We start from the raw sequence: 14381 nt of genomic DNA, 5'->3' as shown, positions 1-14381 counted from the left end.
TATACCAGTTAAATAAAACTCATCACATAAGATGAAACACAGCGCTCACTCTAACAACTTGTGGGACTGATAGAATCTAAAATAAATCCCACCCCAACTCTCTGTTATTTAACCTGTTAGTCTCAGTTGGCACAACTAGAAACAGGGCAAAAAAAACCTAGATTATTTTAAGTAATTACTATTTTTTAATAATATTTATTTATGATTGGATAGAAACCGAAAAATTGAAAGAGGAGGGAGACAGTGAGATAGAGAGGAACAGAAAAACATCTGCAATCCTGCTTCACTACTTGTGAAACTTACCTGTTGAAGGTGGGGACCATGGGCTTGAACCCACCCAGGTCTTTGTACCGTGTAATGCGTGTGCTTAACTGCGTGAGCCACTGCCTGGCCCCAGTCATTTATAATTTAATCAATTATTTTTATAATTACTTTTAATTCATTTCTTCTTTTTCCTTTCTTAGGACAGACAGAAACTGAGAGGGGAAGAGAAGATAGAGAAGGAGACATCTGTTGCACTGCTCCACCTTTTGTGAAGTTTCCCATTGTAGGCTGAACTGGGGGGTTGAACCCATATTATTACTGCCACTACTACTACTATGACTACTATGACTACTACGACTACTGTCATCACCATGGCTTTATCTCTATGGAGATCTTTTTCAGGTAGAGAGAAACAGAAACACAGAGACAGAAGGAGAGAAAGGAAGACAGCCCAGCACCTAAACTTCTCCTAGTTCTATGGGGTTCTGACTTGAACCTGAGTTGCGTGCCTGACAAACCAAGTGTTCTTTTATTTTAAATATTTACTTATTTATTCGCTTTTGTTGTCCTTGTTGTTTTACTGTTGTAGTTATTATTGTTGTTGATATTGATGTCGACATTGTTGGATAGGACAGAAAGAAATGGAGAGAGGTGGAGAAGACAGAGACAGGGAGAGAAAGATAGACACCTGCAGACCTTCTTCACTGCCTGTGAAGCGACTCCCCTGCAGGTGTGGAGCCAGAGGCTCGAACCTGGAGCCCGTACTTGCACTTCGCGCCATATGCACCTAACCCGCTGTGTTACCACCCGACTCCCGCAAACCCAGTATTCTATCCAGGTGAACTATTTTGCCAACTTCTTACAATCTGATCTAAAACATTGCAAAAAAAAAAATCCAGTAGGCTACCCATCTGTTTTCTAAGATTCGAATCTATCTGTTATAAAATATTTTGGTTTAGTGAAAGTCTCATAGATATGTTTTCCCCTTTGAGGCTAGAAGAGATAGTCACCAAATCCTCAAATCTCATAGCAAGCAGTGACCCAGGCAAAGTCTTAATGTTACAGGTGAGAACACCAAGGACCAGGGAGAGGATGTGACTCAAGGTCAGAAGTGAATATTCTTGAAGGTTGGGCTTGAAGCCACTCCTAGCAATCTTGGACTGCTACCTGGATTAGGCCAGATTATTCATTCATTTGTTGATTCCTGCACTTACTGTTCAGGTACTCAGAGGTTACACAGGGTCCTGTGTTAAATATGAGCACATATGTGCCATAGGTCAGTTAATGGTATTTATATACTTTTCTCATATTTGGGAGCTTTTATCTCCCCTGATAGAGTTTCCTAGTCCTGCTCTCAACTCTGACACTATCTCTCCATTCAGTACTTCTTTTCCACCTGCATATTAGCTGTTTTGCTCAGGGAAAAAATATAAAATCATGAGCAACTTGAAACATACCTAAAATGGATTTCCTAGATTCTCCCCACATGAAAAAGCCTAGTTTCACATGCTCTATTCCCACCTTTCAGTTTCAGTTTATTAAACATCTTGTACTATTTTATAACTTATCACCTTTCAGGTACCAAGTTATGCTACTATGATTCCATCTCAACTTCTCTGGGCAGACAGTCTCACCAATGTGTCCTGGAACCCCACCTCTCCAGATCCTTGCCCCACTAGGCTTATGTCATGGATCCACTTGCCGATATTCATGTACAGCATATAAGCAATTACAGAAGCCATAACTTCCAACTTTCTGCACTCTATAATGATCCTGGGTTCATGCTCCCAGAGGGACAAAGAATAGGGAAGCTTTCAATGGAGGCAATGGGTCATGGGGCTTTGGTGGTGGGAACTGTGTGGCATTGTATCCCTTTTACTTTACAGTTTTGCTGATAATTATTAAATCAGTAATAAAAATTTAAAAAATGTGCATTGTAGACTTACTATGTGTAAAGCACACTGCTAGGTGCCAAACTGTAGTGTTTCACAGGAGGAGAGCATATTTATCCCACTGGAGCTTATGTTTGAAGGAAGAGACCACCTACTTTTCCCAACTGACTGGGTTTTCATCCCTCAACTTTCATTTTTCTTTTTAATCAGTGCACTGTTCAGTTCTGGCTTATGGTGGGGCCTTGTATCGAGCCTGAGACCTTCCTTTGAGCCTCAGGCAGGAAAGACCATTGTGTAGATCACTCGTGATATGACTAGAGGACAACTCTCTGGCCTTCCTTGCCCTCTCTCTTTCTCTTCATTTTTAATCTGTTCTTTAGCATCATGTCCTTTCAGGGATGCATTGGATCGACCTTCTCGTGGTGCATGCCGTGAGTACCCATTCATTGGGGAAACTGATGATCCTTCCTAGCCGACTGAATCCACTTGGATCCCAGTCACTTTCAAAGCCAGCAACAAGCAGCTCCTGACAGCTTTCAACCTGACCTGTTGACTGGCTACGGAAGAAGGGCAAACGCTAGAAGAAGAAGAATGTCCTTTCAGTTTCTTACAGCCTCATCTTTCTGGGAGGAATCAAACTTCTTGTAATCCCCTTTCTCTCAGCAATGGATGTTCAGATGCCTTTGAAAAATCTTCCTGCTCCTTATATTCCAGGTTATATCCTTTGTGTAAATGTGGTTACAGTAATATATATATATATATATATATATATACTATATATGCAATATATAAGTATATATTATTGGATAGAGACAGGTATAAGTTGAGAGGGGAGATGGAGTTAGAGAAGGAGAGATAAAGAGACACCCACAGCTCTATTTCACCACTCATGAAGCTTTCCCCCTGTAGGTGGGGACCAGGGGCTTGTACCTGTGTCACTGTGCACTGTATTATGTGCACTTAACCAGGTGCACCACTACCTAGCCCCAGTGTTAGTATGTTTTGTATATGCAATTCCACTACTTCTAGGAAGTTTTCAGATTTCATTATTTTAAAGAGGGTCAGAGAGAGAGAGAGATGAAGAGAGAAGATGAGAGAAAGAGAGAGAGACCACAACTGCACCATCCCTGAAGATTTCCCTGTATTGTTGTGGGACAACCATGATGTTCCAGGGTTGGAGGCTGGGTCCTTGCACAGAGTAAGTACATATCCTAGCAGATGAATTACTTCCCAGATCCCTGATTGACATATGTACATTTTTAAAACACTATATATATATATATATATATATATATATATATATATATATTTCTTTTATTCACTTTTCTTTATCTCTTTCTTTCTATATTTCTTTCTTTGCAATATATATTATTTATATTGCAATATATTTATATATATCTTTATATTGCAATATATATTCTTTATCTCTTTCTTTCTATATTTCTTTCTTTCTTTGCTGATAATAAAGAGAGAGGAAAGGAGAGAGAAAAAAGACCAAGCCATTGTGCAGCTCTGGCTTAAGATGGTGCCAGGGACTGAATGTGACCACCAGGTCTCAGGAATGCAAGTCAACACTCTTAACTGTAGGGGACCACCAGAAGGCGAGCCTCTATCAGGCCTGCTATAAATGAGGATGCCGAGGGGGAAAGCATGGCAAAAGAAAACCATGGCCTCTGAGTGAACCCCTGCAACTCCCCTGTTGGTGCTCTGCTGATTTTGGCAGGAGAAATTAATCTTAGGGAACAATAGTCGGCTGCTGAATAATCATAGAGTAGTGTGTGAAAGTAAGCAAATGCCAGTAACCACTTGATCTTTACAATAACCGATTGATCTTTACAGTAACTGATTGATATTTAACTAACTGCCAGTAAATCATGATGATACCTTGTGTAATCTTGTATTGTGTGTAGAACTGCTTGCCTTCTTTATAAATCTTGGAGACTCAGAAATAAAGTTCCTGTGTCTTTGGCACTGGTCCTCCCTACCCCAATTAGCTCTCATTCCTTCTCTCAGGTTTATAGTTTGACTTTGCCCCATGCTGGACCCAGGGACAAGACTTAACAGGCTAAGCTTTCTCTCTGGCTTTGCAGAAATATTTCCTACTGAGATGAGAACAAAGTCAAGCAAACATGGAGACTGGTTTCTTCACCACAAAAACTAAATGGCTGGGGAAACAATATAATGGTTTTGCAAGAGACTACATCTATTCAGGTTCAATCCCCAACACCACCATAACCCAAAGCTGAGCAGTGCTCTGACCTCCCTCTACAAAGGTTTCTCTTTGTATCTCTCTCTTTCTCACTCAATAAACTAATAAATAAATTTCAGCGCAACAACAAGTGTATAACAATCAAATAAAAAAATCTATTCAAGAACCCCATCCTGCCCCGTAAACATCCTGCACCTTGAAATTACTCATCACCAATCGTTGCATCAGGTGTTTCCACTTGAGCTTCTTAGATATGGAGATATGTCCCAGGTCATGCTGCAGTAAAAAAGACTGGGCCTAGGAGAGAGGAAGTTACTGTCAGAGAAGTTGGGACCTCAAGAAGGAATTAACAAATGAGCCCAAGAGTAGATTCAGGAGCCCATTTGAGAATAGAGGGCATCTCATCTCACCTCTCCCATGTCAAGTTACTTTTCTACTGTGTACATGTGTTGTCTTCCCCTCCTTTTTTATTAGAGATTTAATAATGATCAGCATGATTGTGGGATAAGAAGGGTACAATACCATACCATTCTCCCCAACAGAGCTCTGTATCCCACCCCTTCCATTGGAAACTTCCTTATTTTTTATCCCTCTGGAATTATAGACCAAAGGTTTTTATGGGTACAGAGGTCTAGTTTCTGTAATTACTTTTCCACTTGACATGGTCACTACAAGACCACTCCGTCATCTGGAGCCCTAGTCAGGGAATTTTGGGGTTCCCACATAGATATGATGGGCCTATACCTATAACACAACTCTCTCCACATGATCATTGGGCATCTCCAACAGGAACAACATCTCATGTGGGTCTCTACAGCACTTTGTCCTCAATGTAGAATAACAGTAGTAGAAATTGTGTCACTCTGAATAGAGGCTGGGTCAACATACTCTGCCATTCAAGGAAGGTTGGTCCTGAAACAAGTGCAGCCTAGAGTGTTCCTAGCTATGACCAAGGAATGTGAGCTCAGACCTACAGGTATGCCAAGGTTACATAATCTCTTGTGTTAAATATGAATGAACATGGGCCCTAGGTCAGGTCAATGGGGTTTATAGTTAACAGTATTTATATACTCTTCTCACTCTATGTTTTTATGCAGGTAGCTTTCAGTCCAGAATGCCCTCCTTACCACTCTCAAAACTTTTTGGTGTGAAGAGGAAAGAGTTCAGTCTTTAGACAACAGCTGATTTGTATTCTAAGTCATTCACCACCACTTATACACTGTAGAGCTCTTGGCCAATTATCATTAGCTCTGAGTCTTCGTTTTTTGTCTGATAAGAACAGAAAGTAATACCTGACTTGTGTAGCTGTTGTATAACTTAAGAATATGCAAAGTGCTAGGGTTAAGTAACACACCAATCAAATGTTTGCTTTTTTCCTTCTTCCAAAGTTATTTTTCAGAAATCCAGCCAGTTGGATTTTCAATAAAAAGTTGAAGAAGGAGGAGAAAAAGGAGAATAAGAAGAAGAGAAGGAGGAGGAGAGAAAGAGAAGGAGAAGAGGAGGAGAAAATAATCTGGAATCTAGAAACCTACTAATCTTACCTCTTCATGAGAGCTCCACCAACTATTACCATCATAATTAAATGCCTCTTTCTATTACAACACAGTATGCTTGTACCACTCTTTGACATCTCTTCCATTCTGTCATGGAGTGTGTTTGATGACCTGAGTAAAATCCCCCCCCCCCCCCACTGGATGACAGTTTCCCAGCGGCAAGGGTCATGTGTTTCCCTTTGGGTTCAGAGAAAGTGTTGTTCAAATGTTTATACCTTATTAAACAAAGTTATCAAATGTCCCCCTAGTTATTTATGCTGTTATTTATGTCAGTGTTCCTATGTTCTTATGCATTTATGAGTGTTGGATGAAAAATGAATATACAGTAAAGAGGAGTATTAGGGCTGGGGGGACAGTATAATGGTTCTGCAAAAGACTCTTATGCCAGAAGCCCTAAGTTCCCAGGTTCAATCCTCAGCATCACCATAAGCCAGAGCTGAGCAGTGCTCTGGTATCTCTGTATTTATTTCTCTCTAATAAAATTAATAAAATATTTTCAAAAAAGGAGAGGAATTTTACATGTTTGAGAACAGAACTTCAATTGCTGAACTTGTGCTAAAGTAGCAACTGTATTTTTATTATATGTATTTTTTATTATATGTCAATTATTACTCATTGCACATTAGCTTGTCTAGTCCCCAGAATATTTCCACAAACATGCAATTTCTAGTTTACCGCAAGGTAACTGAGGTTCAGCAAGCTCTGATGAATTTCTGGTGTTGAATGATATCAGATAATAGTTGATATTTGTCTCAATAGAGAAGCAAAAATTCCAAGCCTTCTCTTAGAGTCATTCCCTGGGCTAAGGATGACTACTTACTTGAGATATTGCGAGGATAATGGAAATGAATATTGTTACTGGCCAGCTTGTGCCCAAATGATACACTGTTAGCCAAGCCAGAGTTTCTAAAATAATGATCTGACAGAAATGGAGGAAGAAGAATCCCAGGTTGATATCGAACATCTTCATGGCCTCCAAAGACTTCCTCAGTGCCTGGAAATCTTCCACCAGCTGTGCCTGTGGAATAAATATCCAGGGATTTAGTTACTTTGGGAAAAGGGAACACAAATAAACATGATTCTTAAGTGATTTTATTGGCCTATATATTTATTGATGCTGATAAACTTAATTGGATGGAATTAAGAACAAGGCAAATAAAATCTTTGAAAAAAGTAGTGTTTATAACTTCCCCCATCTCAAGAAAGCCTCATACTTTGTAAACTGGTCTCAAACAGTATTCAGTTAGAATTAATATTCTTTTTTTCTTCCTCATTGAGAGATATGCCTTTTTTATTATTACATGTTTATTTGTTGCATAAGAGCCTTAGAAAGATGGGCATTTTTTAAAATAAAAACAAAACACTGACAAAACCATACGATAAGAGGGATTCAACTCCACACAATTCCCACCACCAGAAATCTGTATCCCATTCCTGCCCCTGATAACTTTCCTATTCTTTAACCCTCTGGGAGTATGAACCCAAGGTCATTGTGGGATGCAGAAGGTGGAAGGTCTGGCTTCTGTAATAGCTTCTCCACTGAACATGGGTTAGCAGGTCGATCCATACTCCCAACCTGCCTCTCTCTTTCCCTAGTGGGGTGGGGTTATGGAGAATCTGAATTCCAGGATATATTGGTGGGGTTGTCTGTCCAGGGAAGTCTGGTTGGTATCATGGTAGTATCTGGAAATGGGTGGCTGAAAAGAGAACTAACATATAAGTGCAAACAAACTGTGGTCCTGTATTGGGACAGCTTGAAATGTTCCTACTCATGATCACAGAATGTGAGCTCAGATCTACAGGGATGCAGAGGTCACATAGTCTCCGAAGCTGAAATATGGGCCCCAGATCACATCAAATCAATGGGGTTTACAGTCAACAATGTTTATACACCTTTCCCATATTTGGGAGTTACTCTCTTCCCTGATTCAGTCTTCTGGTGCTTTTTCCAGCCATGACATCATCTCCCTAGACAATAGCTTGGGTCTACCTGCATATCAGATTTCATGCTCAGGAAAAAAAAAAAACTAATATAGCCAAAGGTCCTTTCAGTTATAACTAAAATATGCCTACTAGATATCTCCAAAACAGAGACCCCCCCAATTCTTCATCTGCACTATTCCAGCCTTTAGGTCCATGATTAGCAATAGTTCTTTTGAAGTATGTATCAGTATGATTTCAGGAACTGATAGATATTTGATTAAGATTTGGGGAACTTTGCTGTCTAATTGAGTCTGGGTATCTCAGTAATGTCTCGACTGATAGAACATTGAATTTACATGCCACAGCGTCTCTCTCTCTCTTTTTAATTTTTTTCCTATTTTTTATTACTGATTTACTAAAGTACATAATAACAAGGGTACAATTACACACTGTTCCCACCACCAAAGCACTGTGTCGCCATTCTCTCAACTGGTAACTGTAGTGCTTCTCTCATCATCACATATATGGTTTGACTATTATTTCTATAATTATCTGAATATATATGCATATATATCCATTTTAATTGGTAATTTAACGTTAGTTTACAAAATTACAAGATAACAGGGGAACAACTTTGTATCATAACCATCACTAGAGATCTGTATCTCTAATCCCTCCACTGGAAGCTATAGAAGTTTTCTTAAGCTTTCAGATATAAGTTAATTATTATTTCTACAACACTGTCTATATTCTATATATTTTCCCATTTTTTTGCTCAAGTTTCCATCTTCTCTTCCTTTCCAAGTTACACATATACCTATTACTACATCCAAATATCCCTCCCATTTTCCTCTTCTTTCTTCAGGTCCCGATGGAGTTGGAGTACAGAGCCCTCTGGTCATCTTCTCCCTATCATTCCCCACACCCCCACTGGTAGTATGGACCAAAACTCTTTTTGGGGTGTTGAAGGTGGGAATTGCCTTCTGTAATTGCTTCTCCACTGGCCATGGGCATTGCATGCCACATGTTTTCAATGTTATTCCCAGCACCACATGTGCCAGAATGATGTCCTGACCTCTCTCTCTCTCTCTCTCTCTCTCTCTTTCTCTCAATTCTCCCATTCTCATGTGCATTAAGTTAAAAAACAAACTTTTGGGAGGTACTGGTATATCAGTTGGTGGTGGTATCAGTGCACAGACACCTAGTATAGAATAATGAGACTGTATTCCTGTGACAACTGTCCTGTAAATCACTGTTCCTCTGACCAAACAATTTTAAACATTTAAAAAGGAAAAGATGAACAGAAATAAATGTGATCCATTTAGATTAAGTAAAAGGGAAATTTTCTTATAAGTTGCTCAATAGATAATAGATCTTGTTTCTGCTCACTCAGAATTAGGGTCCTGTTTCAGTGGTGTTGGTGTGTGTCAGCAAGTGGGAGGGAGAAGTGCAGGCCCTGTATAGACACACAGGGTGTATGCATGTATGTGGGTTTATACAGACTTGAGGCAACTCTTAGCTTGATGACTACAATGGCTTTGAAACCAAGACAATTGGAAAAGTTACCAGGATGTCAGAAAGAGAGTGGAATTGGTCAGATTTAAGAAAGGAGAAGCTTTTAATGTATAAAAAGAATTATTTAAAAAATGATAATTCTAGAAACAAAAAAAAACCAAACAGCATTTAAGAATTCATTGATGTACTTTTAAAAATGCTACTGTCTAAGGGGTGTCTGGATGAGCCCATCTGTCAAGTTTCTCTCAGTCTTTGGGGTCCTAATGGCCTTGATAATTGAAAGAGGGCATCTATAGAATACTTTCCAGCATGGATATCTTTTGTAATCAACCTATTGTGCCATGTGAAGGATCATCAAAATCCGGAAGAGTGACTGGTTTAAAATAATAGCAAGTCAATAACAGATTCCATATTTTAACCTACACTCCCTGATATTAAATTTTATTCTTAACTATTGGTTCTTTCTCTCTACCTAGCACATTTACTTAGAGAAAATATATGGTAGACTTTCACTCTGGGAGGGCATTTTTTTTTTTTTTTTAGGTAACAGATGTTTATAGGTCTTGGTTATCATTGGAATTTTATCTTCCTTTAGAGAAAATTCATAGTAATAAGTGTCTTACCTTACATCATCTCTCCCTCCCCCTTTTACTTTTTAACACTTAGTTTTGTGACTAAAATGATGGGGACATTTATATAAGTTTATAAACTATCTGTCTCAACATTGATAGTGTGTACAATTTATTGAGTGTTTATTAACCTCCAGATATGGTTCTAAATTCTTGAATCCATTTAACTCTTTCAATAATCTCCCAATCACTATTGTTGCTGTAATATTTCAGAGAGAGAGCAGCTGAGTAACAGAGATGTTTGGTATAACTCATCTAACTTCATACCATTTGTGGCAGAGTTGGGTGTGAGTTTAAAGTCTTCAGCCCCTGACTTCATGTAACTCTGTCTCCTGACACAGAGTTAGAAGATGCCCACTGACCTATGGAGTAAGCCTCAGTGTCCACCTTTAGATTGCATTTCAGGTGGACTGTGGAATGGAGAGAGAAGAATGCTATTCTGTATTGAGAATGCCTAGGGAAGGGTGACCAAAAGGCAGTGACTTGCAGTTATAGTTGTACAGCTCAACAGCTGTGGGTGTTTGGGAAGTAATTTATTCCTCCTGAGCTATAAATGCCCCAAACATCAAACACAATGATTGGAATGCATCCAGTTTTCATTCAACAACTATTTATGGAGTTCATTCTATTGTACATGGATGATGCTGTACAGATGACCATTTATTTTATTTTTAATATTTCACATGATTATCAGATTACATGGGAGTTAAGTGTCACATCCACCAGGCAAGTTCTGTGCTTCCTTTTTCATCCCATCCTCTGTAGTTCTCACAAAGTCTTAGAGACAGTTTGGCTACTCCTCTTTTTTAATCATTATTTTTTCTATTATATTTGTCTGTGCAAATAAGACATGAGGATGAGAAAAGTGGACACAGTTTCTTCTGTCATATGACACCAGTTAACAGACAACCAACACAGACATCAAACAGATAATTGAAAGCAGTCACTGAAAAAGAAATTACATGTATGAATTGCCTGACCTGAAGTAGATACTTAAAAATATGGAGTTAATGCTTGGTACTGGGCCCCAATGTCCTTTGCATGGCAGAGCCTTCAGAGTTCTGAGGGTCTAATCTCAATGATGCTCTTTGGAAATATGGAAAACCCACTCATTCAGGTAACCGCAGGTCAACCACAGTTGACATTCATAGAATTATAGGCTAGGTGTGAACTTTACCCCTGCATTCAGCCTCCACAACTTGCCCATTCTGAGACCTCACTCACATTTTTGTTTTTCTCCTGGCTGGGTTCTCCTGGGTCAAGTTCTCCAATGAGTAGTGGCTTCTGGTACAATTGCACAATGTCCAGATGATCATGCATGGCTCTGAAGACATCCTGTAAGCCAAAGAGAACTTAGAAAAGAAATTCTTATTCACAGATCAGTCCCTTTCACTACTTTGGCCTCTGTCCCTTTTGGGAAGTAGCACAAACTCTTTCATAGAAGGTTTGCTTGTGATCTCACATGGATACTTTAAGTTGACTGAATCAATTTGCCCTTGGGATGCTTCCCATTGGGGATCTACCTACTAATGTATTACTGCACTGGACAAGTTCAGTGAATGCATGTTAACATCAAGCATCGGAAAGAGACAACTGATTATTTTATTTCTACTTTATAAATCACTTTACTGGGGAAATAAGGAATTGCAAGACAGTTGTCAAGTAAACACAGTTCCTTATCCCCCTATCAGAGGTGTCTGCACACCACACTCACTACTGATTGCCATCTTCCTCTGCCATAAAGCACAGGGTCCCCAGCTCCTTTCCAACTTTCTCTCTCCTCACTCCTTGTAGAGCTCTTGCCTCTACTGCAATAAGCCACAGCTAGTTTAATTTCAGCCTGTATTTTCCTTTTTAAAATTTTCTTTTTAAAAATATATTTTATTATCTTTACTTATTTCATAGCTGAGGTAAAGAACAAACACCTCATCACAGACCCCTGCAAGCATCAACCCGGCTTTGACCTAGCACATTATGATTGGGCTCTCCTCAATTGCTATCGAACAGGCCATGGCCGGTGCACCGCTATGTTCCATCGCTGGGGAGCCAGAGATGACCCGAACTGCTCCTGCGGCTACAGACAGACTATGACCCACATAGTCAATGACTGCCACCTCTCCAGATTTAAAGGAGGTCTCGCAACTTTACATCAGGCTCAACCTGACGCTATTGACTGGCTACGGAAGAAGGGCAAACGCTAGAAGAAGAAGATTGCATAGGGACAAGAAGAAATCAAGAGAGTAGGGAGAAAGGGTGAGAGCTAGAGAAAGAGAGGGAGAGAAAAAGCAAATGTCTCTAGTACTGTTTCACCACTTGCTAAACTTTCTCCCTTCAGGTGGGGCCTAGGGGCTTGAACCCAGGTCTTTGAGCATTGTAAAGTGTGTGTTCAATCAGGTTTGTTACCACTTGGTTCCTGTTTTTTTTTCTTTTAAATCCAACCTGCAAGTGAGATCACCTGGCATTTTGCCTTTTCCTTCTGACTTAACTCACTTGACAAAATCACCAATTTATTTGCAACCGTAACATAGTAAACATGTTATGGCTGCAAACAAATGCATAAATGCATGCATTCATTCCTAATTAATGTAACTGGGTTTTATAAATATAGGTGTTTAGGAAGCTCTGCATAACACATCCCATTTACTGGGTGCTGTAGCTAATAAAATCATAATAGAAAGAAATATAATTTGAAGTTTACTTTAGTGGTAAATATAGATTAGTTGTAAATGATATCTTTGTAATGTTTATTTTAAATTTTTCAATGCTGCAGATTTTTTGAATGTACCAATTAATGTCCTTATTTGAAATTATGACTAGTTAATTGCTGTATTCTATGTGCTCTACATCTGACAATTAAAATGTCTCTACAAAAAAATCACCACTTTAAAAATTATTAGTTTATTTAAAATTGAGTTAATGAGATTTACATTAACAAATACGTTCTAGGAGGTACAATTTCACACCTCTTGAAAGTGTATATTACCATACCACAGCCACCACTAAATTACCCATATCCCTTTACCACAGTCCACTAGACCCCCTTCACCCTTTCAACCCAGTGTCTTTTCATTTCACTGGGACATAAACATCAACAGCAAACTGTAGATTTGTCAGTTGGTTGGTGTAAGGTTGACTGAGCCTATTAGTTTTTTTTAAGGGTGGCAGAAAGTATATGTCTTGGTGCTTTGGGGTTCTCATCCACATTTATGGCTCTCTGTCTCGCTCCCTCTCTTTCTGTATCTAAAAGGGTGAACTGGAAACAGTAAAATTACACCCACACAAAGCCTGGGCATGTCAAAAACAAAACTAAACCAAAAAAACAAAAAACAAAACAAAACAAAAATGCAACAGTGATCACCAGAGAAGGGAAGAGGTGTTGGTGTACAGAATAAGGAAGGGCGGTTATTTAGTAGTGGGTGGACACAGACTCTCTAGAGGTGATCGTAATGCCAGATATACAAACACAACTGAAGCTTTGGTAGAGTATAAACCAGAGTGCAATAATTATTGAAAATAAACAACCTGTGGGCTGGGAAGACACCATGATGTTTCTGCAAAAGATTTTCATACCTGAGGTTCCGAGGTCCCAGGTTAAATCCTCAGCACCACCATTAGCAGAGCTGAGTAGTGTTCTGCCCTTTCTCTCTGTATTTCTCTCTCAGTAAAATAAAATGAAAGAAAGAAAGAAAGGAAGAAAATAAAGAAGAGCAAGAACTTGATCAGAGGAGTTTGAGAAATTGCAGAAAGTGAGAAAGAGGTGTGTGAAGGGAGGGAAGATGAAATCAAGACTATTAAAATCCAAAGTCTTCTAACTTTGCAAGTCCTCGGGTGTTCACATATTCTGTTATTATTAGCTCAGTCCTCTGCATAGAGTGATCATTAGTGAGTTGATGCTTTGAGTCTTTGCTTTGAAACCAGCTGGAGAATTTACAGATATATAATAATAAACTGTGAAGAAAAAAAAAGGGAAACAGACCAAAACGGGGGGGGGGAATTGTACATTTTCTCCTTCATCTGTATCAGTTTCCTGATCTTTGTTAATTCCTTGGCTTCTCTTCTACCGATCTTCTATGATGAGATTAAAAAAAAAAGCCTACAATATTTACAATATTTTAGAAGTGATTTCAAAGTGCCTTTGAGGTTTTGAGAAACCTCCTTGATCAATATTAAATAGAAAGCCCATTTTATTTCATTTTCTTTTCTTTCTTTAATTCTTTTTTTTCCACCAAAGCACTGCTCAGCTTAGGTTTATGGTGTTATGGGGGACTGAACCTTGACCCTTTAGAGTTTCAGGTATAAAAGTTGTTTGTATAATAATTATGCTATCTTCAGGGCTCTGGAAATTTATTTATTTAGTTTTTAAGGAACTCAGCTATGAATGAAGAAAAATCCTATA

The 14381-nt window shown here is 38.9% G+C and overlaps 1 protein-coding gene across 1 annotated transcript in view; it reads right to left on the bottom strand.

The window, feature by feature from the left end:
• Positions 1-14381, bottom strand: part of LOC103110390 (fatty acid desaturase 2-like protein FADS2B) — a 36649-nt gene that overhangs the window by 21522 nt on the left and 746 nt on the right. The window contains exons 2-4 of the mRNA XM_007519562.2: positions 11210-11320; positions 6739-6936; positions 4561-4662 (exon numbers count right to left, since the gene is read on the bottom strand). Of these exons, the coding sequence (XP_007519624.2) occupies positions 4561-4662; positions 6739-6936; positions 11210-11320 (411 nt within the window). The remainder of the gene's footprint in view (positions 1-4560; positions 4663-6738; positions 6937-11209; positions 11321-14381) is intronic.

This window comes from Erinaceus europaeus, chromosome 17 (assembly GCF_950295315.1).
Source record: "Erinaceus europaeus chromosome 17, mEriEur2.1, whole genome shotgun sequence".
Taxonomy (NCBI): Eukaryota; Metazoa; Chordata; class Mammalia; order Eulipotyphla; family Erinaceidae; genus Erinaceus; species Erinaceus europaeus.
The sequence above is the reverse complement of the archived record's forward strand: the minus strand, read 5'-3'. Positions and strand labels throughout refer to the sequence as shown.